The sequence below is a fragment of the Bubalus bubalis genome, chromosome 4 (assembly GCF_019923935.1).
Source record: "Bubalus bubalis isolate 160015118507 breed Murrah chromosome 4, NDDB_SH_1, whole genome shotgun sequence".
Classification (NCBI taxonomy): Eukaryota; Metazoa; Chordata; class Mammalia; order Artiodactyla; family Bovidae; genus Bubalus; species Bubalus bubalis.
In genome coordinates, this window is record NC_059160.1 from 89,113,923 (window position 1) to 89,141,901 (window position 27,979).

The 27,979-nt window shown below is 40.3% G+C and overlaps 1 protein-coding gene across 1 annotated transcript; it reads right to left on the bottom strand.

Annotated features, from left to right (window-relative positions):
• Positions 1 to 2,908: 2,908 nt before the first annotated feature.
• LALBA (lactalbumin alpha) lies at positions 2,909 to 4,637 on the bottom strand. Its single transcript, NM_001290936.1, is given in 4 exon segments — positions 2,909 to 2,969; positions 3,475 to 3,550; positions 4,020 to 4,178; positions 4,505 to 4,637. Coding segments are annotated over 4 exon segments (429 nt in total).
• Between the last annotated feature and the right edge of the window lie 23,342 nt (positions 4,638 to 27,979).

A 27,979-nucleotide genomic window follows, 5' to 3' on the forward strand; every position in this document is an offset into this window, starting at 1 on the left:
GAATTCCAGTTGAGCTATTTCAAATCCTGAAAGATGATGCTGTGAAAGTGCTGCACTCACTATGCCAGCAAATTTGGAAAACTCAGCAATGGCCACAGGACTGAAAAAGGTCAGTTTTTATTCCAGTCCCAAAGAAAGGCAATGCCAAAGAATGCTCAAACTACAGCACAATTGCACTCATCTCACATGCTAGTAAAGTAATGCTCAAAATTCTCCAAGCCAGGCTTCAGCAATACATGAACCATGAACTTCCAGATGTTCAAGCTGGTTTTAGAAAAGGCAGAGGAACCAGAGATCAAATTGCCAACATCTGCTGGATCATCAAAAAAGCAAGAGAGTTCCAGAAAAACATCTATTTCTGCTTTATTGACTATGCCAAAGCTTTTGACTGTGTGGATCACAATAAACTGTGGAAAATTCTGAAAGAGATGGGAATACCAGAGCACCTGACCTGCCTCTTGAGAAACCTATATGCGGGTCAGGAAGCAACAGTTAGAACTGGACATGTAATAGTTGACTTGTTCCAAATAGGAAAAGGAGTGCATCAAGGATGTATATTGTGTGTATTGTGGCTGTATACTGCTTATTTAACTTCTATGCAGAGTACATCATGAGAAACGCTGGGCTGAAAGAAGCACAGGCTGGAGTCAAGGTTGCTGGGAGAAATATCAATAACCTCAGATATGCAGATGACACCACCCTTATGGCAGAAAGTGAAGAGGAACTAAAGAACCTCTTGATGGAAGTGAAAGAGGAGAGTGAAAAAGTTGGCTTAAAGCTCAACATTCAGAAAACGAAGATCATGGCATCCAGTCCCATCACTTCATGGCAAATAGATGGGGAAACAATGGAAACAGTGAGAGATTTTACTTTTGAGGGCTCAAAATCACTGCGGATGGTGATTGCAGCCATGAAATTAAAAGTTGCTTACTCCTTGGAAGGAAAGTTATGACCAACCTAGATAGCATATTCAAAAACAGAGACATTACTTTGCCAACAAAGGTTCATCTAGTCAAGGCTATGGTTTTTCCAGTAGTCATGTATGGATGTGAGAGTTGGACTATAAAGAAAGCTGAGCACTGAAGAATTGATGTTTTTGAACTGTGGTGTTGGAGAAGACTCTTGAGAGTCCCTTGGACTACAAGGAGATCCAACCAGTCCATCCTAAAGGAGATCAGTCCTGGGTGTTCATTAGAAGGACTGATGTTGAAGCTGAAACTCCAGTACTTTGGCCACCTGATATGAAGAGCTGACTCATTTGAAAAGACCCTGATGCTGGGAAAGATTGAGGGCAGGAGGAGAAGGGGACAATAGAGAGTGAGATGGTTGGATGGCATCACTGACTCAATCGACATGAGTTTGGGTGAACTCCAGGAGTTGGTGATGGGCAGGTAGGCCTTGCGTGCTAAGGTTCATGGGGTTGCAAAGAGTTGGACACGACTGAGTGACTGAACTGAACTGAAGTGATGCCTTCCTGAGACTGTAACCGAAGCATATAATAAGGAGATGTGTGCGTTTGGTTGGTGGAATGGTCATTCAATCCTGCCCTCCCACATAGAACTGTGAATAGCAATTATTCTAAAACCTTGTAGACTTGGGGGAAAGCATTTTGTCCCATAATTAGGGAAGGAATAGCATACAGTACCCCTGGGAGATGTGTCACATTGTGTTCAAATTCAGACTAAAATCATATGATGAATACCAAGTTATTTCCCGAGAGTTTGTTTTCATAAGTGTAAGAGAGGGATATCCTGTTCACTGCTCGACAGGGCCTATATGTCCCTAAACAGATTATGGCAGCTTCATTTGGGAGCTGCTAGTCTCTGAGACAAGACAAATATAGTCTGAATGCCAAAAGGCCCAGTGGGTATAGAGGTAAGAAGAGGGAATTAGAAGATATTGACAGTTTTCTAACCTCTCTAATAATACTTATGACACTATATCTTGTATTATGTTGCTGTTGTTGTTGCTGCTCAGTCACTATGTCATGTCTGAGTCTTTGTGACCCCATGGACTGCAGCCCACCAGGACTCCCTGTCCCCCACCATCTCCCAGTGTTTGCCCAAGCCCATGTCCATTGAATCTTGTATTATAACTATTTATTAATGTTTGTAGTATACTAGTTTAGGTAAGCGGAGAAGGCAATGGCACCCCACTCCAGTACTCGTGCCTGGAAAACCCCATGGGCGGAGGAGCCTGGTGGGCTGCAGTCCATGGGGTCACTGAGTCAGACACGACTGAGCGACTTCACTTTCACTTTTCACTTTCATGCACTGGAGAAGGAAATGGCAACCCACTCCATTGTTCTTGCCTGGAGAATCCCAGGGACATGGGAACCTTGTGGGCTGCCGTCTATGGGGTCACACAGAGTCAGACACTACTGAAGCGACTTAGCAGCAGTTTAGGTAAGAAATGCTTTTAGTCAACTTTAGATCCCCTCCATAGTTCTTTGAATTATGCTAGGTGATCAATAAAACTCTGTTGAATTGAATTAATACAGAAAGTAATCTCCATCTTTGAGTTGTTATAAGTTCAGTCTCTCTCTCCTCCTTAGTAGAGATAAAGGTGTCTGTGACCCATGGCCAACTACTCACCCTATTTCCTCCCTCTCCTACCAGGAAGAAAATACAGCCAGCCACTCAAAATCAGGCTTTTTATTCAGGACAGAAGTGGAATATGCACTGTTGCATTAAAAGTGCCATCAGGGACATTGAGCAAGGGTCAAAAGTCCAGAGCGCCATTCATGCATCCCTGGAGATTAGTCCTTACATGTCCATTGCCACTACAGGGCCCAGGGCTCAGAGACGAGTTAGCTTCAAGGGGCTACAAAGAAGCAAAACGAGGTAGCCATGGGGCAGAGGAGTTCCAGGAACAGAAAGAGGACAGAAGCAGCAAAGACAGCAGGTGTTCACAACTTCTCACAGAGCCACTGATCCAGCTTCTCAGAACAGAGTGCTTTATGGGCCAACCTGATCATGAAGAAGGAGACAAGGCAAATTACTGACAGGATCTTGGTTAGATTTACATCTAGCTTTATCCCCAGGAAGACTGAAGTGGAAGATTGTGGGTGAAAATTACAGACAGACTTTCCTAGCCACATGGCTAGAGACACTGAGCCACTTGGTGGAGTAAGGTCCATTTTTTAAAACTCCAAGAAAATTGTGGGGCAGTGGTACAAAGGGCGTGTCTTAGGATGTAGGACTGAACAAGTAGAATTAGATGTTCAAGTCCTGGTGAAGGAAATCCTGGATCTCAGCCCTCTATTAGGGAACCCTAGGTAAGAAAATTGTTAACGGGAGTGAAGTAAGTGAAGCTTCAAAATTGGAAACCGGAGTCTGCTTGATGATTTTTGTTTTTAAGATTACATTCTAGCTTAAAAGACCAGGAAATAGAGAGAAAGGAGTATAGTGCTGGGACGAAAGGACTGAGAAGAAAGAGGGGAAAGATTAAGTAAAAAATAGAGAGGTGACTCACCAGTAGTTAATTCCTACTTTATCCAGAATCTTCTTGACACACATAATGTCATCAGTAAGATCATCATCCAGGAACTCTGGCAGGAGTTACAGGTGGAAAAAATGAGAGAGCTAAGTATTACCCAGAAGGGTAATGAATTTCCCTCTTCTCTGGATTTCTCTAAACTAGAGGCTTATGCCTGTTGCCTTCTGGGTGAGAAATTTAATATAGTAATGCCTATCCCTAGGTAAGGACTCCCTTCTCTTCTCTTGGGCAGCTCCTTAGGAATTATCAACTTCAGCAACCAACTTAGTCTGAAAATACAGGGTATTATACATCAAGATCCCCAAACAGCTCAGGTCACCTACCCATGAACTTTAAGAAACTGGGGATTTGGTGTTAATGAAAAATTCTAAGAGCCTCTTACTCGGTATTATCAAGTCCCACAGTTAATTTGGAGTCCAAGGCAGTGAAGCCAGAGGTGTGCTTCACACCAAAAAAAAGGAGGTTATGCCAGGAGTAGGTTTCAGAAAAACACAGGAACAGGGTAAAAAGAAGTTACTCACTATCACAGGAGATGTTACAGATGTTGCTTGAGTGAGGGTTCTGGTCGTCTTTGCACCAAATTTTATTATTTATCTGGAAGAGTCCATATTCTGTGCTGTCATTGTTTTGTACTATGGCTTGTGTGTCATAACCACTGGTATGAAATGTGGTACAGACCCCTGAAAGAAAGACGAAAAAGAGATTTCACAAGGATGTTCGTGTATAGCATAAATGAGGACCTGTATTCCCAGACAGAAAAAGGCTCTCCAACCAATCTCCAAATATGGCAGACCACAGAGTATCTTGATAAGGCGAAAAGAGTTCCAAAGGATCAGACAATGGGAAAAAGGAGAGATAGATAAATAAATGTAATAAAAGAGTAAACAAATAAGAGAATTGTTCGATAATTAAATTAAAAGTAGAGGGGAAAAAGAGGATGAAGAGAATGGAGGGAAAGAGTGAAGAGGATGAATTATGGGACAAAGCAAAATAGCAGGGAACTCACATTCAGACAAACTGACACCTCCGTAGTCCTTCAAGTCTTTCAGCTCCCGGAACACCTCACATTTTGTTAATTGTTCAGCCTGGGTGGCATGGAATAGGATGCCTACCAGGAGCAGAGAGACAAAGGACATCATTTTGGTTACCCCCCAAGATCCTGAAATGGGGTCACCACACTGCTCACCTCCTTTTATTTGTGGAAAAAGCCTCAGGGGCCCTGGCATCAAGCCTTACATCCAGGAAGAGGATGACGAGAGAGGCCAGTAAAACCAACAAAGAAACATTGAGCCTGCTAGCTTCCTTCAGTAATTTCACCCCACTTTTCCTTTCCTCCCCAGAATCTCTAGTCCATACTAGGTATTGTTACCTGCCCAAGCAGTGTTACAAACATGATCCTGTTTCCCATTTGGCTTTATGTTGTTTCTGGTAGTGTTGGTTCTAGGAAGCAAGATGTGCCCAACATACTTCAGGAACAAAGGGGGCCTCAGGGGTAATACAAGTGAAGCAATCAGAAAATGAGAAAATGCACAAAGGGTCCATGGCCAACTCCTCCTTCCCCTTAGAGACATACAGAATATGGGAAAGGACTGTACATCATCGTATGTCATGGTCCCAGGATCAGAGCTGACACTGGCCCACTCAACCCAGGCATGAAACAAAAGAAGTGTCCCTTGATATCTTGGTTCCTTGTTGAGTGGTCAGGAATAGAAATAGAATATGACCACAGAGACTGAGAATCACATATAACTTGGATCCAGAGACTTTCTATTTCACAAAAATGGAGAACTTGAAAAGTGTGTATGACAGTATCTAGCTACCCTCTGAGATGTTATCAGCTTCCCCATCCCCAACCACCAATACCACTAAATAGCCAGATACCACATTGTAAATCTAAAACTAACAGCTTGCAATAAATGTGTTCATAAATATATAAACTTGTAGACAGCCTCAGAGTAGGCCACAGAAGGTTAAAAAAGAGTGACCCAACCTTTTTGGGAAAGGTGGGAAAACTGGACTTTAAGCACTTTAATATTGGAGTAGTATACACCTGGTAGTTCAGCTGGTGAAGAGTCCACCTGAAATGCAGGAGACTCCAGTTCAATTTCTGGGATAGGAAGATCCCCTGGAGAAGGAATAGGCTACCCACTCCAGTATTCTTGGGCTTCCCTGGTGGCTCAGATGGTAAAGAATCTTTCGGCAATTCAGGAGACCCTGCATTGAACCTTCACTTCACTTCACTTCACTTCACTTCACAGGTGTATACTGTACTGTGCTGTGCTTAGTTGCTCAGTCGTGTCCGACTCTTTGTGATCCCATGGACTGTAGCTTACAAGGCTCCTCTGTCCATGGAATTTTCCAGGCAAGAGTACTGGAGTGGGTTGCCATTCCCTTCTCCAGGAGATCTTCCCAAGCCAGGGATTGAACCCAGATCACCCACATTGCAGGCAGACCCTTTACCATCTGAGCCACCAGGGAAGCCCCACAATATACATTTAGAGCCTATAAAACAAGATTCTGAACCTGAGCTTTAAGATCAGTGTCCTGGAGCATGTAGAGTTTAGGATACTAGTTCTAAAAATTGCTGGCATCAAGCTTCATGCTATGGTACCAATAGCTGTTAGCTTCTTGTATGCCAGGGCTCATTCTCTCTACCTCAGTCTCTAAAACCTGATTTCTTATATTGCAGTGGGTACCCATCCTAAGTAAATAATTTAAGACTTCCAAACAAAGAATACCTAAAAGTTTAGGTATTCTAAACTTTTATATCCTACAACTCTATATGAAGTACTGAAACTAAACAGGACCCTGTGGGGCTTCTGAAAACAGAAGTCTTTTCAAGTCCCCCATTTATTCTTTGTAGGGAATAGACTCCAGCCTCCAAGACCTTACCTGAATTCCAAAGGGCAGATTCAAAAAACTGCCAATCAGGGAAAGTGGAGATGCAGAGACAGGAAGCAGCAGCCAAGAAACAACAGCACAGCCTTGGGGCAGGGTCCTAGTTTCACCTTAAGTGAAGTCGCTCAGTCATGTCAAACTCTTCACGACCCCATGGACTGTGCCTACAAGGCTCCTCTGTCCATGGAATTTTCCAGGAAAGAGTACTGGAGTGGGTTGCCATTTCCTTCTCCAGGGGATCTTCCCAACCCAGGGATTGAACCCAGGTCTCCAGCATTGCAGGCAGACGCTTTACCATCTGAGCCACCAGGGAAGCCCCAAGTTTCACCTTAAGGGATACACATAACAACATCTTTGAGCTCTTTGCAGAATTAAAACCTCCAACAAATGGAAGATGTTAGCATTCATTTCAGAGAAGACTACCTGAGGCCAGATTAAAGGAGTGAAGGCCCTGAACACATCCTACTCTTATCAACAACCCTGCCCTTGAATCATTGCAAAAAAATTCCTCACCAAATCTTCCCAGCTTGGGACACACAGTTTTGAAGGGCATGAGCCCATTGTGTCCTCCCTTTGCTTTGAAAAGCAATACAGCTATTATCTTCTACTTCACCCAAAACTCTGTCTCCAAGATTCAATTCAGTGCCCAGAGATCAAGTTTTTGGCATCAGCACCATGAGTGAAATGAGTGTAGAGGATCTTGGTGTTCCAAGAGAGATGAGCAGAAAGTCCTAATATCAGAAGTGCTTCCACTGCATTTCTCCTCCATTCCATTCAGAGACATTGGAAGAGTACATGGAGAACAGGAATAGAAATTCTAAGAGTACATGGAGAACAGGAATAGAAATTCTATCACCCTAAGCAAGTAACAACAGACTGGTTTGAAATAGGAAAAGGAGTATGTCAAGGCTGTATATTGTCACCCTGCTTATTTAACTTATATGCAGAGTACATCATGAGAAACGCTGGGTTGGAAGAAGCACAAGCTGGAATTAAGATTGCTGGGAGAAATATCAATAACCTCAGATATGCAGATGACACCACCCTTATGGCAGAAAGTGAAGAGGAACTAAAAAGCCTCTTGATGAAAGTGAAAGAGGAGAGTGGAAAAGTTGGCTTAAAGCTCAACAGTCAGAAAACGAAGATCATGGCATCTGTTCCCATCACTTCATGGGAAATAGATGGGGAAACAGTGGAAACAGTGTCAGACTTTATTTTGGGGGGCTCCAAAATCACTGCAGATGGTGACTGCAGCCATGAAATTAAAAGACACTTACTCCTTGGAAGGAAAGTTATGACCAACCTAGATAGCATATTCAAAAGCAGAGACATTACTTTGCCAACAAAGGTCCATCTGCTCAAGGCTATGGTTTTTCCAGTGGTCATGTATGGATGTGAGAGTTGGACTGTGAAGAAAGTTGAGCGCTGAAGACTTGATGCTTTTGAACTGTGGTGTTGGAGAAGACTCTTGAGAGTCACATGGACTGCAAGGAGATCCAACCAGTCCACTCTAAAGGAGATCAGCCCTGGGATTTCTTTGGAAGGAATGATGCTAAAGCTGAAACTCCAGTACTTTGGCCACCTCATGCGGAGAGTTGACTCATTGGAAAAGCCTCTGATGCTGGGAGGGATTGGGAGCAGGAGGAGAAGGGGACGACAGAGGATGAGATGGCTGGATGGCATCGCTGACTCAATGGACGTGAGTCTAAGTGAACTCCAGGAATTGGTAATGGACAGGGAGGCCTGGCGTGCTGTGATTCATGGGGTCGCAAAGAGTCGGACATGACTGAGCGACTGAACTGAACTGAAGCAAGTATGATTGAAAAAATGGCTGGGAGTGAGAGGATGACCTTGAACCATGTGGAAGAGGGATAGATGAGAAAATCTAGTCCTAAAGAATAGTCTTTCCAACAGAGGTGCCTGGTGTAAAATGTCTCCTTCCCAGGGCTGTGGTCTAAAAGTACCTGTAATAGAATAAAATGATGGGCCATGTGTCATGAATCACAGGGACTTTCTAACACCTCCAGACAAGTCAAGGTTTATGGCCGCAGCCTATTTGCCTGTAATTTGGTAGTATCTCTGCCCTTCCAAGAAGCAGCATACTAGGCAAGGAATCACAACTAAATGCAAAAAAGAAAAGAAATATACCCCAGGCAAGAGGAACCATTATTTCCTTAGAAATGTTTATAAAATAGCATATCTGGGTTGTCTGATAAAGAAGATAGGTATCTTTCGGAAACAATTACAAACTTTTCAGAGAAAGATGTCAGTTCTTAGAGATGGATCAAAGAAGAAGAACAAACAACAATCTCAGCATTGAGAAAGTGTATGGAAAGACGTGAGCATTGCTGATGAAGGAAAGCCCCTGCCAAAATCTCTCCGGAGACACAGGGTGCTCTCTGTGCAGGCCAAGATCTGGCTCAAGCAAGTGAAGAGATATTTACAAGATGCTGGATTTTTCAGAAATACGCTAGGAAGCTATGCTCATTCCCTTGGATGCTTTTGAGGGTAAAATTTTGATGGCAAAAATCAAAGTTTCTCAAACCAGTCCTATGAAGGACTTCCAGAGATTGAGGAATCAGAAGCACCTTCTTCAAAACACATTTGGCAGCAGCCATCCGACACTGTAGATGATTAGTAATTGATAGAGACCTCCGCCACCACTTGGAGGGAACACCCTGAGAGCCACAATAATATTGACCATTATTCCTTACTCCTTACAGGGGCTTCCCTGGTGGCCAAGACAGTAAAGAATCTGCCTGCTATGCAGAAGACCCATGTTCGATCCCTGGGTGGGGAAGATCCCCCGGAGAAGGGAATGGCAACCCACTCTAATATTCTTGCCTGGAGAATTCCATGGACAGAGGAGCCTTGTGAGCTACCATCCATGGGGTCGCAAAAAGTCAGACAAGACTGAGCGACTAACACACACACCTTACCATTAATATCCTCACCTTTTTCTGCTTCCTCATATAATTAAGGTAAGTTATCACTAGGTGAAAAATAAAATTAGATCTTAGAATTAAAACCCAAATTTAGACAAATTCCTAAATGAATTAGTTATTTAAAGCAAATAAAATTTGGGGAGTGAGTGTTTTTTCTGACTTAGTTCCTTTAGCATAATCAAGTTCCATCCATATTGTTGGACTGGCAGGATTTCTTCTTTTTTAAAGCTGAATAATATCCCATTGTGTACCTGATGCTATAGCAACATTATTTTTTTATTCTAATAAGCTATGCAGTTTATATTCTGAAATCTATTTTTAAAATAAGTTTCCTTTATAATTTTTATCATTTCAAGTCTTACATTTAACTCTTTAGTCTATTTTGAGTTAATATTTGTGAGTGGTATAAGATAGTCCAATTCACATTGTTTTGCATGTGAATATCCAGTTTTCTCAGCACCATTTATTAAGATACTGTTGTTTCTCCATTGAGTAATCTTGACTCCCTTCTCAAAGAGTAGTTGTGTATGCATTGGTTTATATTTGAGTTCTCTATTCTGTCCCATCAAACTGTATGTTTTTATGCCAGTACCATACTGTTTTGATTACTGTAGCTTTGTAACGTAGTTTGAGGTAAGGGAGTGTGACACCTCCAGCTTTGTTCTTTCACTGGATAGCTTTTGTTATTCAAGATCTTTTGTGATTTCACACAATCTAGTTTCCCAACTAGGGATCAAATCCAGACCCCTTGCAGTGGATGCACACAGTCCTAACCACTGGGCCATCAGGGAATTCCCTCCCCCTCCATTTTTTAATGTGGTGAATAACATTAATTAATTGTTGAGTATTAAACCAATCTTGCATTTCTGAAATAAACCACAGTTGGTCATAGCATATAAGCATATTTGAATATTGCTAGAATTAGTTTGCTAAAATTCTGTTAAGGACTTTTTTGTCTATGTTCACAATATACATTTGAGGCAAGAGGTAGATCTGCCCCCAGCCCCAGGGCGAGTAATTTTAATTCATTCCCTATGGACAGAAATTCCAAAACATCAATAGCAGAACAATTGAGAGAGGAACACCAATACAGTATACTAACGCATATATATAGAATTTAAAAAGATGGTAATGATAACCCTGTATGCGAGACAGCAAAAGAGACACGGATGTATCAAACAGTCTTTCGGACTCTGTGGGAGAGGGAGAGGGTTGGATGATTTGGGGGAATGGCATTGAAACGTGTATAATATCATATAAGAAACGAATCGCCAGTCCAGGTTCGATACAGGATGCTTGGGGCTGGTGCACTGGGGTGACCCGGAGGGATGGTATGGGGAGGGAGGTAGGAGGGAGGTTCAGGATGGGGAACACGTGTACACCCGTGGCAGATGCATGTTGATGTGTGGCAGAACCAATACAATATTGTAAAGTAATTAGCCTCCAATTAAAATAAATAAATTTAAATTAAAAAAAAAAAACAATTGAGAGAGGAGGCTGGACCTTGACCAGATAAAAAATAAGAAACCACATATTTCTCACTCTTGAAGTCAAGAAAACCTTCTCAACTAGAGAGTTTCTTGGAGGTCAAAGTGGGAGTGAGGTCAAAGCTACTCATAGGCCATCTTGGTTGAGAGACGCACATGCACATATGGGAGGATACTGAGATATACCAAATACAGGCAAATCAAAATGATAGCCAAAGGAAACTCAACAGAAATGCCCCACAAAAGTGATTCAAGCTACCACAAGGCATGATTCTCTGGGTCTACCTGCGTGTCTATTCACACATACTATACTCTTTTCCTTCTAGTAAGCACTTTACCTGTTTCACTACTTTCCATCTTTGTGGGAATTTTTTTCTGCAGGGCCAGGGCCTTGTCACTGACCACAAGTCTAGGAGCTTGGTTTCAGTTATCTCACTGCTACAACCTGACCTCAATCTCTGGCCAGAACCAAAACCCTGCTTTAAGCTGCTGCAGGCCGAGGCCATCCAAGATCTCATTGATCTGTGATTTTTTTCTTTTATAATATCTCTATTGGGTTTTGATGTTAGGATTATTCTGGTCCCACAAAACAAGTTATAAAATGTTCCCTCCTCCTCTAGTTTCTGAGAGAGTTTCTTAAAGTTTTATAGAATTCACTGCAGCACGCCCGGCTTCCCTCTCCTTCACCTTCTCCCAGAGCTTGCTCAAACTCATGTCCATTGAGTTGGTGATTGAGGGCGGAAGAGAAGGGGATGACAGAGGATGAGATGGTTGGATGGCATCACCAACTCAATGGACATGCTGCAGTCCATGGGGTCACAAACAGTCAGACATGACTGAGCAACTGAACAACAAAATTAATTCTTGTGCCAATTTTAGTAATTGGTATCTTTCAAAAAATTTGCCTATTTAATTTGTCAAGTTTATTGGCATGTTTGTTCATAATACTGTCTTTTTACTCTGTTAATATTTGTAGGGTCTGCAGTGATATCTCTTCTTTCACATCAATGTGTGTTTGTGCTCAGTTGCTCAGTCATGTCCAACTCTTTGCAGTCCCATGGACCATAGCCCACCAGGCTCCTGTGTCCATGGAAGTTTCCAGGCAAGTATACTGGAGTGGGTTGCCACTTCCTACTCCAGGGCATCTTCCTGACCCAGGGATCGAATCTGTGTCTCTTGCGTCTCCTGCATTTACAGGTAGATTCTTTACCACTAGTGCCACCTCATATTAATAATTTGTGCTTAATCTGTTTTTTAATCATCTAAAAGAATATTTATCAATTTTATTGGTTTGTCAAAGATGTAATTTGGTTTTATTTGTTTTTTGGTATTATTGGTTCTTTTTGTATTTCATTGTTTTCCATTATTTCATTTTGTATTCCATTATTTCCTTTGTTCTGTTTCTTTGAGATTACCTTGCTCTTCTTTATCTAGCTTCTCAAGGTGGAAGCTTAGATTACTGATTTTAAAAATTTATCTTTTCCTATATAGCCATTTAAAAATATAAAGTTCCTTCTATGGTGGCTCAGGTGGCAAAGAATCAGCCTGCAATGCAGGAGATTCAGGTTCAATCCCTGGGTCAGGAAGATCCCCTGGAGAAGAGAACGGCTACCCACTCCAGTATTCTTGCCTGGAGAATTCCATGGACAGAGGAATCTGTCAGGCTACAGTCCATGAAGTTGCAAAGAGTTAGACATGACTGAGAAACTAACACTTTCACTTTTTATATAGCCATTTAAAGATATAAATTTTCTTCTAAGCACTGCTTTAGCTGTATCACACAAATTTTTATATATTCTAATTTCCCTTGTGATTTCTTCCTTTACATTTCAGTTGTTGAACAGTATGTTGCTGTAATTAATAATACTGTATTGAATACTTGAAAGTTGCTAAGAGAGTAGATATTAAAAATTCTCCTGGGCACTCCCTGGTGATCCAGTGGTTAAAAATCTGCCTTGCGATGCAACGGACACCAGTCTGATCCCTGGTCCAGGGAGATACACATGCTGTGGAGCAACTAAGCACGAGTGCTCTGACTACTGAGCCTATGCTCTGGAGCCCACAAGTCACAACTACTGAGCCCACGCACTGCAACTACTGAAGCCTGGGTGACTAAGAGCCCATGGTCCCCAGCAAGAGAAGCCACCACAAGGAGAAGCCCACGCACCACAATGAAGAGCAACCCCTACTCCCCACAACTAGAGAAAGTCCACAACAAAGAACCAGCGCAGCCAAAGACAAAGAAAGAAAGAACTGTAATAAATAAATAAAATAAAAGTTCTCACGACACAAAAAATTTTTGCAATTGTGTATGGTGATGTATATTAACTAGATTACCACAGTGATCATTTTGCAATATATTCAAACATCAAATTTTTAAGTTGTACACCTGAAACTAATATAATGCTATATGCCAATTATATCTCAATTTTTTTAAGTATGTTGTTTAAATTCTCAATACTTAGAGCTGTTTCTAGATTTTTTTATTTTTTAATATAAATTTATTTATTTTAATTGGAGGTTAATTACTTTACAATATTGTATTGGTTTTGCCATACATCAACATGAATCTGCCACAGGTATACATGTGTTCCCCATCTTGAACCCCCCTCCCTCCTCCCTCCCCTTACCATCCCTCTGGGTCATCTCAGTGCACCAGCCCCAAGCATCCAGTATCGTGCATCGAACCTGGACTGGCAATTCGTTTCATATGTTTCTAGATATTTTAATGCTATTGATTTGTTAATTTACATTTCCTGTGGTCAAAGAAAATGTATCTTTTATATTGTATATCCAGTAACATAGATTTGTAATTACTTTTTGTGCTTTTGTACTTTAAGTTCTATACCAACTTTGAATGTGATTTACATGCCTACATTACAATACTGTAGGATTCTATGTTTGTCCATATATTTACCTTTATGAGAGTGTTTTATACTTTGGAACGGTTTTGTATTGCTGTTTATCATCCTTTTGTTTCAACTTGAAGGCACTTCTTCAGTATTTCTTGTAGGGCAGGTCTGCTGCTGCTGCTGCTGCTGCTGCTAAGTCGCTTCAGTTGTGTCCGACTCTGTGTGACCCCACAGACGGCAGCCCAACAGGCTCCCCCGTCCCTGGGATTCTCCAGGCAAGAACACTGGAGTGGGTTGCCATTTCCCTCCCCAATGCATGAAAGTGAAAAGTGAAAATGAAGTCACTCAGTCGTGTCCAACTCTTCACGACCCCATGGACTGCAGCCCACCAGGCTCCTCTGTCCATGGGATTTTCCAGGCAAGAGTACTGGAGTGGGGTGCCATCGCCTTCTCCGGTAGGGCAGGTCTAGTGGTAATGAATTTCTTCAGTTTTTGTTTATCTGGGGAAATCTTAATTTCTCCATTTTTGAAGGACATTTTTGCTTGATACGGTATTCTGGTTAGCAGGTTTTTTCTTTTAACACTTGAAATACATCATCCCACTTCCTCTGTCCTGCAAGGTGTCTGCTGAGAAATTGGATGATAATCTAGTAAGAGCCCCCTTGTAAGTGACAAGTCACTTTCCTCAAACTAGTTTTAAGATACTCTGTTTGTGACTTTTGACAGTTTGATTATAGTGTATTTTTTTATAGTGTATTTTAATGTAGGTCTCTTTAGTTTGATCCTACTGGAGTTTTTTTGAGCTTCTTGAAGTTGTATGTCCAAATCTCTCCTCAGATCTAGAAAGTTTTCATCTTTTATTTCTTCACATATGTTCTCTGCCCCTTTCTCTCTTTTTCCGCCTTCTGTGATTCCCATAATGCATATGTTTCTCTGCATGATGGCATCCCATGAGGCTATCTTCATGTTTCTTCTCTCCTTTTTCTTTCAGCTCCTCTGCCCCAGTAGTTTCAAAAATCCTAAATTTGCTGAATCATTCTTCTGCCTGGTAAAGTCTGCTGTTGATGCCCTATATTACATTAGTCAATCCAGTTATTACATTTTTCAGTTGCAGAATTTTGGTTTGGTTTTTCTTCTTTATATATATATATATGGTTTTTTTTTAATTTTGAAAGTATGACACTCATTTATAGAAGACATGGAAAATACAAAACAAGGTTATATATAGTTCCACTATATATTACAATTATTTTTTAAGTAGCTCGACAGAGGATGAGATGGCTGGATGGCATCACTGACTCAATGGACATGAGTCTGCATGAACTCTAGGAGTTGATGATAGACAGGGAGGCCGGGCGTGCTGCGATTCATGGGGTCGCAAAGAGTCGGACACGACTGAGCGACTGAACTGAACTGAACTGAAATTAAGATTTTTAGTTGAAGTTTCAATATCAAACTCTCAGAAATTAATAGAATGAATATACAGAGAAGTAGGAGTATATACTAGACCTGAAAAGCATTATGACCAATTCAGCATAATTAAGATTTATACAATTTCCACACAGTACTAGGATACAAATTCCATTCATGTTCCCATAGACTATAAACTAGTAGACACTGAAACATATCCAGGGACATAAAACAAGATGAAAAAATTTCATTGTGTAAAGGTATTGAAATCATGCACAGTCCATTCTCTTATCACAGTGGAATTAAGTTAGAAATCAATATAAAAATATATCTGAAAATTACCCACATATTTTTAAGTGCAATGTGACATTTACCAAGAGAGATTTTCAACTTAGCCATCAAAAGCCTCCATAAAGTTAGACTGAAAAAAACATAGAGGGTGATTGCAGAGAAGAAAGCATTTAAATGAGAAATTAATAATAAATTAATATTAAAGATACTTTACCATAAGGGTGGTGTCATCTGCATATCTGAGGTATTTGATATTTCTCCCAGCAATCTTTATTCCAGTTTGTGCTTCATCCAGCCCAGCACTTCTCATGATGTACTCTGCGTATAAGTTAAATAAGCAGGGTGACAATAAACAGCCTTGATGTGCTTCTTTCCCTATTTGGAACCAGTCTGTTGTTTCATGCCCAGTTCTCTTTTTTTTTAATTTTATTTTATTTTTAAACCTCAAACACTGTATTAGTTTTGCCAAACATCAAAACGAATCCACCACAGGTATACATGTGCTCCCCATCCTGAACCCTCCTCCCTCCTCCCTCCCCACACCATCCCTCTAGGTCGTCCCAGTGCACCAGCCCCAAGCATCCAGTATCGTGCATCGAACCTGGACTGGCAACTCGTTTCATACATGATATTACACATGTTTCAATGCCATTCTCCCAAATCTCCCCACCCTCTCCTCTCCCGCAGAGTCCATAAGACTGATCTATACATCAGTGTCTCTTTTGCTGTCTTGTACACAGGGTTATTGTTACCATCTTTCTAAATTCCATATATATGCGTTAGTATACTGTATTGGTGTTTTTCTTTCTGGCTTACTTCACTCTGTATAATAGGCTCCAGTTTCATCCACCTCATTAGAACTGATTCAAATGTGTTCTTTTTAATGGCTGAGTAGTACTCCATTGTGTATATGTACCACTGCTTTCTTATCCATTCATCTGCTGATGGACATCTAGGTTGCTTCCATGTCCTGGCTATTATAAACAGTGCTGCGATGAACATTGGGGTACACGTGTCTCTTTCCCTTCTGGTTTCCTCAGTGTGTATGCCCAGCAGTGGGATTGCTGGATCATAAGGCAGTTCTATTTCCAGTTTTTTAAGGAATCTCCACACTGTTCTCCATAGTGGCTGTACTAGTTTGCATTCCCACCAACAGTGTAAGAGGGTTCCCTTTTCTCCATACCCTCTCCAGCATTTATTGCTTGTAGACTTTTGGATCGCAGCCATTCTGACTGGTGTGAAATGGTACCTCATAGTGGTTTTGATTTGCATTTCTCTGATAATGAGTGATGTTGAGCATCTTTTCATGTGTTTGTTAGCCATCTGTATGTCTTCTTTGGAGAAATGTCTATTTAGTTCTTTGGCCCATTTTTTGATTGGGTCATTTATTTTTCTGGAGTTGAGCTGTAAGAGTTGCCTGTATATTTTTGAGATTAGTTGTTTGTCAGTTGCTTCATTTGCTATTATTTTCTCCCATTCTGAAGGCTGCCTTTTCACCTTGCTAATAGTTTCCTTTGATGTGCAGAAGCTTTTAAGGTTAATTAGGTCCCATTTGTTTATTTTTGCTTTATTTCCAATATTCTGGGAGGTGGGTCATAGAGGATCCTGCGGTGATGTATGTCAGAGAGTGTTTTGCCTATGTTCTCCTCTAGGAGTTCTATGGTTTCTGGTCTTACATTTAGGTCTTTAATCCATTTTGAGTTTATTTTTGTGTATGGTGTTAGAAAGTGTTCTAGTTTCATTCTTTTACAAGTGGTTGACCAGTTTTCCCAGTACCACTTGTTAAAGAGATTGTCTTTAATCCATTGTATATTCTTGCCTCCTTTGTCAAAGATAAGGTGTCCATATGTGCGTGGATTTATCTCTGGTCATGCCCAGTTCTAACTGCTGCTTCTTGACCACCATACAGATTTTTCAGGAGGCAGATCAGGTGGTCTGGTATTCCCATCTCTTTCAGAATTTTCCACAGTTTGTTGTGATCCACACAGTCAAAGGCTTTGGCATAGTCAATAAAGCAAAAGTAGATATTTTTCTAGAACTCTCTTGCTTTTTTGATGATCCAATGGATGTTGGCAATTTGATCTCTGGTTCCTCTGTCTTTTCTAAATCCAGCTTGAACATCTGGAAGTTCACAGTTCATGTACTGTTGAAGCCTTGCTTGGAGAATTTTGAGCATTACTTTGCTAGCCTGTGTTGCTGCTGCTACTGCTAAGTCGCTTCAGTCATGTCCGACTCTGTACTACCCCATAGACAGCAGCCCATCAGGCTCCCCTGTCCCTGGGATTGTCCAGGCAAGAATACTGAAGTGGGTTGCCATTTCCTTCTCCAGTGCTTGAAAGTGAAAAGTGAAAGTGAAGTCGCTCAGTCGTGTCCGACTCTTCGCGACCCCATGAACTGCAATCCACCAGGCTCCTCCATCCATGGGATTTTCCAGGCAAGAGTACTGGAGTGGGTTGCCATTGAGATGAGTGCAATTGTGCAGTAGTTTGAACATTCTTTAGCATTGCCTTTCCCAGGTTGGAATGAAAACCGCTTTTTTCCAGTCCTATGGCCACTGCTGAGTTTTCCAAATTTGCTGACATATTGAGTGCAGCACTTTCACAGCATCATCTTTTAGGATTTGAAATAGCTCAACTAGAATTCCATCACCTCCACTAGCTATATGAAGAAAACATACAGATGGCTAACAAACACCTGAAAAGATGCTCAACATTGCTCATTATTGGAGTAATGCAAATCAAAACTACAATGAGATATCACCTCACACTGGTCAGAATGGCCATTATCAAAAATCTACAAACAATAAATGCTGGAGAGGGTGTGAAGGAAATGGAAACCTCTTGCACTGTTGGTGGAAGTATAAATTGATACCGCCACTGTGGAAGACAATATGGAGATTACTTGAAAAACTAGGAATAAAACCACCATATGACCCAGCAATCCCACTCCTAGGCATATATCCTGAGGAAACCAAAATTGAAAAAGACATATGTACCCCAATGTTCATTTCAGCACTATTTACAATAGCTAGAACATGGAAGCAACCTAGATGTCCATTGACAGATGAATGGATAAAGAAGTTGTGGCACGTATATACAATGGAATATTACTTAGCCATAAAAAGGAATGCATTTGAGTCAGTTCTAAAGAGGTGCATGAACCTAGAACCTATTATACAGAGTGATGTAAGTCAGAAAGAGAAAGAGAAATATCATATACCAACACATACATTTGGAATCTAGAAAGATGGTACTGAGAAAATTATTTGCAGGGCAGCAATGAAGACACAGACATAGAGAACAGATTTATGGACACAGTGGGGAAAGGGGAGGAGAGGGTGAGATGTACGGAGACAGTAATATGGGAACTTACACGACCATATGTAAAATAGATAGCCAGTGGGAATTTGCTGTATGCCTCAGGGAACTCAAACAGGGGCTCTATATCAACCTAGAGAGGTGGGAAGGGGAGGCAGATGGGAGGGAGGCTTGGGAGGGAAGGGACATGGCTGTACCTATGGCTGATTCTTGTTGATGTTTGACAGACAAAAATGAAATTTTTTAAAGCAATTATCCTTTAATTAAATAAATTTAAAATAATATACATATGTATTTCAAATTAAAATTTAAAAAATCACATTGTAAAAATAAATAAATAAAGTGGCCAAAAAAAGAAAGAAAGAAAAGAAAAATCTTCCAGGATGGAAAAAAAAACAATTATCATTCAATTAAAAAATAAATTAATTAAAAAACAAGGGATTCCCTGGTGGTCCGTCCAGTGGTTAAGACTCCAGGTTCCCAAAGCAGGGGCCCTGGGTTTGATCCCTAGTCAGGAAATTAAATCCCACATGCTGCAACTAAGAACTGGCACAGCCAAATAAATAATTTTTTTTTAAATCACTAAGATAATAAATTTTCTAGACTTTTAGCAGTAATAATAGATGTCAAAATACAAGGAATTATATCAAAGTTTTGAATGAATATATGTTAGAAATCAGGCATTCTCTTCATACTAAGTCAAACAAGTAAGAATCAAAATGTCATAAATTTTTTAACTAGGCAAAAATTCATAAATTCTCTAAATGGTTCTTCCTTACAATTTCTCTTTGTTGATATTCGTGTTTTGTTCATGTATCATTTTCCTGCTTTCATTTTAATTGTCTCTCTGTGTTCTCTTTTAATTCATGAACATCTTATGATAATTATTTTGAATTCTTTGGTCATTCATATATTGTCGTTTCTTTAGGGTTGGTTTCTGGAGTTTTAATCTGTTTCTTTAAATAGGCGATACTTTTCTGTTTCTTTGTGTGTGTTGTTTTCTGTTAGGACTTCAGCATTTGAAAACTCAGCTACCTCTCTTAGTTTTTGTGGTCTGGTTTCCTCAGGGAGGACTTTCTCCAATAAGCTGGAGAATCTGGAGACCTCTCAAGCCTTTTCTGGACACATGTCACCTCCTAATTAAGAAGTTTACCAGTTCTCCCTAAGATCTCCTCTTTGTGTTTGCAATACTCTAGTTTCTCTGAAGGAGAAGGCGATGGCACCCCACTTCAGTACTCTTGCCTGGAGAATCCCAGGGACGGAGGAGCCTGTCTATGGGGTCGCATAGAGTCGGACACGACTGAAGCGACTTAGCAGCAGCAGCAGCAGCAGCAGTTTCTCTGACACTGTAGAAAGTTGCGGTACTGGAGTTCCACCTAGTGTCTCTCTGTGGCACTGCAAACTGGTGCTAGATCAAGCCACCTTGATTGCCTCTGTTCTCGATGACCCTCCAATCTGATATCCCATTCTTTTCAGTGCTTAGATTCAGACAAGACAGAAACAAGTCCCTTGGCAACACCACAAAAACTCAGAATATTATATACATTTCACTTCATTCCTTCCCAAGTAAGAATTCAGGAGTTAGAAGTTTCCTTAATTATGCCAAGCCATGCTGAGGGAAAGTGCTCTGGTGAATGAATGCAAAGCATCCTCCTGCCAGGCTTCATGCTTGCATCGGGAGCAGAAATCTTTCTCTCTCTCTCTCTCCCTCTTTCTCTCTTTTTTTAAACACAAAATTGCCTTTACCACTTTCAGGCCAAAAATAGAAGTATGTATTTTCTTTTACTCCTGTTTCGGGCCGGCTGGCCTCAAAAGATGAGAGACAACAGTTTGTACCCAATTTTAGGAATGGGTACATCTAAATGGCATAACCTTTCAAATCTGAGGATTTCACTTTCACAAAATTACAAATGGCTTATTTCTGCAGACATCCACAATTCTTCCTCTGATACAAGAAATGAAGAACGGAAGATACGTTTCTTCATAACCATTTGGAAAGCAGTTTGGTGCCACTGTCCCCAGACTCAGGGCAATTTTGTCTCCAGCTGTGACTGAAATCCTGCCAGCTAGTCTCATGGAATCACCAGGAGGAGAGCTGAGGAAGGATATTTTACCCATTTAACAAACCTTAGGAGTACCAAGGTCTCCCATCCCATTGGAGCCTGCCATGCTTTAATGAAGTAAAGCACTGGATTGTCCCTGTTTACATCGTTTCAGTTTGCCATTTTATTGAAAGAGGAAGAGGACAGCCAGTTAGTAGCTGAAGCTGAAAGAAGAATCTGAACTCCCAAAATCTAACAGGAAGATCTCTCTCCCAGGAATTTCTTAACTGGATTCTAGATTTCTCACAGAGGCAATTGGTTCATATGTTGTTAAATCCTTGTCTCCAGGGGCACAGGAGTTTCTGAGGTTTCCTGTTAGGCCATCTTGCTAATGTCTTTTATTGCCTCATTTTTCTCTGCCTAATGGACACATTTCTCTGCTTCTTTGCATTTCTAATAATTGTTTTATTAGATGCTGGATGTTAAGGGTGTTCTGTTATTGAGCATCTGAATTGTATTGCCTTCCTTTAAAGAGTTTTGGCTTTGTACTGCTAGACAGTGAAGATACTTAAGATTCAGTTTAATCTATTGAGATTTGTTTTTATGTTTTGTTAGAGCAGGTCAGTTGCACTCACTTCACATACTACCTAGATTATGCTCAAAATCCTTCAAGGTAGGCTTCAGCAGTACGTGAACCAAGAACTTCCAAATGTATAAGCTGAATTTAGAAAAGGCAGAGGAATCAGAGATCAAACTGCCAACATTCACTGGATCATGGAGAAAGTAAGAGAGTCCCAGAAAAACATCTACTTCTGCCTCATTGATTATGCTGAAGTCTTCGACTATGTGGATCACAACAAACTATGGGAAATTCTTAGAGATGGGAAAACCAGACCACCTTACCTATCTCCTGAGGAACCCGTATGCAGGTCCAAGAAGCAACAGTTAGAACTGAACATGGAACAACAGACTGGTTCAAACTTGGGAAAGGAGTATGACAAAGTTGTATATTGTCACCTTGCTTATTTAATTTATATGCAGAATACTGGATGAATCACAAGTTGGAATCAAGATTGCTGGGAGAAATAACTTCAGATATGCAGATAATACCATTCTAATAGCAGAAAATGAAGAGGAATTAAGGAGCCTCTTGATGAGGGTGAAAGAGGAGAGAGAAAAAGCTGGCTCAGCATTAAAAAAAAATTAAACATTAAACTTAACATCAAAAAAAAAACCCTCAGATCATGGCATCTGGTCCCATCACTTCATGGCAAATAGAAGGGGAAAAAGTGGAAGCAGGAATAGACTTTATTTTCTTGGTCTCCAAAAGAGATGTTGACTGCAGCCCAAAAATGAAAAGATGCTTGCTCTTTGGAAGAAAAGTTATGACAAACCTAAACAGCATATTAAAAAGCAGAGATATCACTTTGCCAGTAAAAGTCCATTTAGTCAAAGCTATGGTTTTTCCAGTAATCATGTATGGATGTGAGAGTTGGACTAAAGAAAGCTGAGTGCCAAAGAATTGATGCTTTTGAACTGTGGCGTTGGAGAAGACTCTTAAGAGTCCCTTGGACTGAAAGGAGATCCAACCAGTCCATCCTAAAGGAAATCAGTCCTGAATATTCATTGGAAGGACTGATGTTGAGACTGAAAATCCAATACTTTGGCCACCTGATGTGAAGAACTGACTCATTTGAAAAGACCCTGATGCTGGGAAAGATTGAAGGCAGGAGGAAAAGGGGACGACAGACGATGAGATGGTTGGATGTCATCACCAACTCGATGGGCATGAGTTTGAGCAAGCTCCAGGAGTTGGTGATGGACAGGGAGGCCTGGTGTGCTGCAGTGCATGAGGTCGCAAAGAGTCAGACACGACCAAGTGACTGAACTGAACCCCTGAGAGAAGGGAAATGATTGAAGTGAACTATATGACCACCATGACTTTCTGCCTTTCCAGACTCAAGATCAAAGAAGGGGCAAGGCATGATTATCTCACTGAGTTGAAGAGAGAGATCAGCATTTGGGGAAGCAGAAATTGTCTGAATTTGTAGGCAGAAGAGGAGGGAGACATGCAGAAAAAGAATTCTAGAAACCTGTATATGGATAGCCACAAGACTTTAGCTGAGTATTATTAGAAGTATAGATTGAGTAACTACTGGAATTCATACAGAGTTGGAGATACTTAAGGTCCAATCAACCAGAGTGGAGACATCTTATTGAAAACTGGGAGCATTCAATAGAACCACGGGAAGACTACACTTTAGAAATAGGATAAAATTAGCACAAGAATAAAGGTTAAATCTTTACCTGCTCTGTTGTTTTTCAGTCGCGAAGTCATATCTGACTCTTTGTGACCCCATGGACTGCAACACACCAGGTTCCTCTGTCCTCCACCATCTCCAAGAGTTTGCTTAAATTCATGTCCACTGAGTCAGTGATGCTATCCAGACATATCATCCTGCCGTCCCCTTCTCCTTTTGCCCTCAGTATTTCCCAGCGTCAGGATCTTTTCCAAAGACTAGGTTTTTCACATCAGGTGGCCAAAGTATTGGCACTTCAGCTTCAGCATCAGTCCTTCCAATGAATATTCAGGATTGATCTTCTTTTTAATATGCTTTTTAATATGCTGTCTAGGTTGGTCATAGCTTTTCTTCCAAGGAGCAAGCATCTTTTAATTTCATGGCTGCAGTCACCATCTGCAGTGATTTTGGAGCCCAGAAAAACAGTCTCTTACTGTTTCTCTTGGGGGTTACACTCCTGTGTTCTGTTTTCCAATAGCTATTAACAGATACTTCACATATTGTGTCAATTATGTAATTGTTTACATTAGGAGAGCTAACCTGGTGCCAGTCTACTCCTTAATAGGTAGAAGCTGAAGACACAACCTCATTGTTAACTTTCTGAAGTCTTTACTGTCCTTTAAATTCTAGTTCATATTCCACCTTACCCATTCATTTCCCTACTCCTTTCTCTATAATTTCAGTAAACTGTGTAGCTCTTTTGTGGCAGTTATCCCATTCCATATTGTGCCATAGTTATCTACAGGAAAATTCTATATCTTGACCATCCCATAATGCCCTACATGTTGTAGGGTTCAAAAATACATTTATTAAATGAGATACCCCAAAATATATTGTCTTTTTATCAGTAGAAGACACGACTGAGCAACTTAACTTTCACTTTTCACTTTCATGCATTGGAGAAGGAAATGGCAACCCACTCCAGTGTTCTTGCCTGGAGAATCCCAGGGACGGGGGAGCCTGGTGGGCTGTCGTCTATGGGGTCACACAGAGTTGGACACGACTGAAGTGACTTAGCAGCAGCAGCAGTATCAGTAGAAACACATAAGCAAAGGATAAATAACCTTCCCACTTAGTGGAAGGTTGGGATATATATGGTATATATATATATATATATACATACATACATATATATATGGTTTATATATAGACACAAAGCTCCAATGAAAAAATAGTTAAGCAAATGGTGTTGTAGCTATTATATGTAATGAATATTATATGATTTTTTAAATGAAGCAATATAAAATGTTTACAATAAAATGTTAGGTGAAATTCTAGGATTAAAATTGTATGTATGATAATAATTATAACTATTTATAAAATGCATATAAAAAACTGGAAGGAAAATAATTTGGAGTAATGGAGTTATTTTAAGGTGTATGTGCTGTTCACATGTTTTTATTGCCATGATCTAAAATTAGTCTTGAAAGACAATTGGCCTGGCTATCTAACTACCTTCATAAGGATGGCATGGGATGACCAGTTATTCCAAAAGCCAAACACTACTTTTATTAAATATTTTCCAACATCTTACTGGATTAAACTAACAGTCTTACTGAGAAAAATAGGTAGTTGCAACAAGTTTATCCTGCAGAGTTCACCAGGAAGTTTTACTGTTCAAAGTGTAGTTTTGTTAGAGTGGCTTCATTGAGACTTTGTTAATGACTGAGGCCATTGTTTGATAACATCCACTTTATTTTTTCCAGGATAAAATTTTGACAATCAATAGGAACCAAGTTAGGATACATTTTATGTATATCTGTAGATCTGTGTGTCTGTTCCACAATATATAGAAGGCAGCAATATCTGAATATAACTTTTATGGACCAGTTTAATCATATTTTCAGGCCATCACAATTTTCTTCTTTTTCTTAATATCTTCTATTTACCTTTCCTCATTATCCAGAGGCTAGACTGTGGGATGTTAGATTTGAATTGTGGCTTCACCACTTACTAATTGTATGGTCCTGAACAATGTACTTGATCTCTCTATTGATGGGGACTACACGGGGCTCATTGTTAAAATGGCTCATTATGTTGACCTCGCAAACAAAGAATAAAGTCACAGTGACCCTTGAGACTTACAAAATTGCCCGAATGACATCTTGTTTTCCCACTCACCCCTACCTTCTTAAGGCTACAAGACCATGGATTCCAGACCTCCTGCTACGTGACCACAGAACTCTGCTATGGACTAAAAATTAACCATCTCTTCAGAGAATTTTTCATTGGCAGGGTATAAGAAAGACCCCATCAGAAAGAGAGGGCACCGATTCTTCTCAAGGGCCAGTCAGTCACCCTCTTATTTTCCCTCTAATAAATTTCCTTTTCTTGCCTGACTGCCTGGCTCACCGGATATATTTAAATTATAGATAATGATAATAACTACCTCCCCTGATTCATGTGAGGCTTCAATGAGATAATTTTGTAAGACTCTTATCATAGTGCCTAGCACACAGAGATATTCACTAAATGAACACTTTTAGTATCATTATTTTGCTACCACGTCTTGCCACATGCTCTTCTTTATATTCTCTCCACTTATTCTTGATGCTTATAGTATTTAGTCGAGATAAGGGATACAGGAAACTAGTCCTATGGAGATGAATTTTCCTGCCAGCAGGATTTCTGCATTCAGGAATGCCAACTCTGGATGAAGGAAGTGTCCCATGAGGGTAATATGGACCCATCATCAGGCACAGGAAACTGAAAGGAGTTCAGGTAACTCCGCTAACCACTTGTTTGCTGCTTTATATTAATACCTAGAGTCTAGAACAGCACCCAACAGGTCACAAATACTTGGTATTTCTTGAATTAATTAATGTGTGGCATGGTTTTATACAAAAAATATAATCTAATACCTAGAAAACCACATTTAGACGCTTCATTTCCACTTACAGAAGGTGCTTCAAAAATTGATACACATTAACTTATTTACAAAACTGAAACAGACTCAGAAAACAAACTTATGATTACCAAAGAGGACAGGTGTGGGAGGAGGGATAAACTGGGAGTCTCAGTTCAGTCACTCAGTCACGTCTGACTCTTTGCAACCCCATGGACTGCGGCACGCCAGGCCTCCCTGTACATCACCAATTCCTGGAGTTTGCTCAATCTCATGTCAATCAAGTCGATGATGCCATCCAACCAGCTCTTCCTCTGTTGTCCCCTTTGCCTCCTACCTTCAATCTTTCCCAGCACCAGGGTCTTTTCCAATGAGTCAATTGGGAGTTTGTGGTTGCTATATACACAATACTGTATTTAACATAGATAACCAAAAAGGACCTAAGGTAGAGCATAGGGAACCCTGCTCAATATTCTATAATAAATGGGAAATGAACTTGAAAAAGAATAAATATATGTATCTGTATAACTGAATCACTTTTCTGAAATTTACACAGCATTGTAAATCAACTATAGTTCAATATAAGATAAAAATTTTAAAAATAAAAACTTGATTTAAAAAAAGCACCTCAGGAAAAAATGCTGAAATTAAACTTTTAAACACAAGGTGGATTTTTTATTACTGTTATTACTATGTAATAAATCCTAAGTTTAAAATATTGGATTTCCTCTGTACTTAGAAAAGTCTTTTACTCTTTTCTTTGTCACCTGGCATCTCTCTCAGGCTCTTCACAACCCAAAACCTAGGCAGTCATACTTTATTCTAAGCTATTAATATTTTCTGAAAGACAGTATGTTAGGCACTTCCTTGCAGGTTACTTTTCCTCATCCAAGTCTTTCCACTCACCTTTCACCTGTCAAAGTAAGACACTTACTCAATTTATTCCAGGAGGAGCCATCCTAATCTGTCAATAGGGAAATTCAACCTCTGCTGTGACCCTGTGCTGTCCTCCTACTGGCCTACCTTTATTCTCCGCTTTTATGTAGAAGGAACTCAGTGCTGTATTCCTACAGCAGGCTCTCTTCTTTACACCGGTCATTTAGCTTCATTCTACTATTTACTTGTATTCTTTTTAAGGGGACCGAAATGGTTATATAAATCTGTAATGTTAAAAACATTACAAAACATCTGTTATTGCCAAATTCAGACTGAAATTGAAGAAAGTAGGGAAAACCACTAGACCACTCAGGTATGACCTAAATCAAATCCCTTATGATTATACAGTGGAACTGAGAAATAGATTTAAGGGACTAGATCTGATAGATAGAGTGCCTGATGAACTATGGTTGGAGGTTCATGACATTGTACAGGAGACAGGGATCAAGACCACCCCCATGGAAAAGAAATGCAAAAAAGCAAAATGGCTGTCTGAGGAGGCCTTACAAATAGCTGTGAAAAGAAGAGAAGCAAAAAGCAAAGGAGAAAAGGAAAGATACAAGCATCTCTGAATGCAGAGTTCCAAAGAATAGCAAGAAGAGATAAGAAAGCCTTCCTCGGCGATCAATGCAAAGAAATAGAGGAAAACAACAGAATGGGAAAGACTAGAGATCTCTTCAAGAAAATTAGAGATACCAAGGGAACATTTCATGCAAAGATGGGCTCAATAAAGGACAGAAATGGTATGGCCCTAACAGAAGCAGAAGATATTAAGAAGAGGTGGCAAGAATACACAGACGAACTATACAGAAAAGATCTTCATGACCAAGATAATCACGATGGTATGATCACTCACCTAGAGCCAGACATCATGGAATGTGAAGTCAAGTGGGCCTTAGAAAGCATCACTACGAACAAAGCTAGTGGAGGTGATGGAATTCCAGTTGAGCTATTTCAAATCCTGAAAGATGATGCTGTGAAAGTGCTGCACTCAATATGCCAGCAAATTTGGAAAACTCAGCAGTGGCCACAGGACTGGAAAAGGCCCATTTTCATTCCAATCCCAAAGAAAGGCAATGCCAAAGAATGCTCAAACTACCACACAACTGCACTCATCTCACACGCTAGTAAAGTAATGCTCAAAATTCTCCAAGCCAG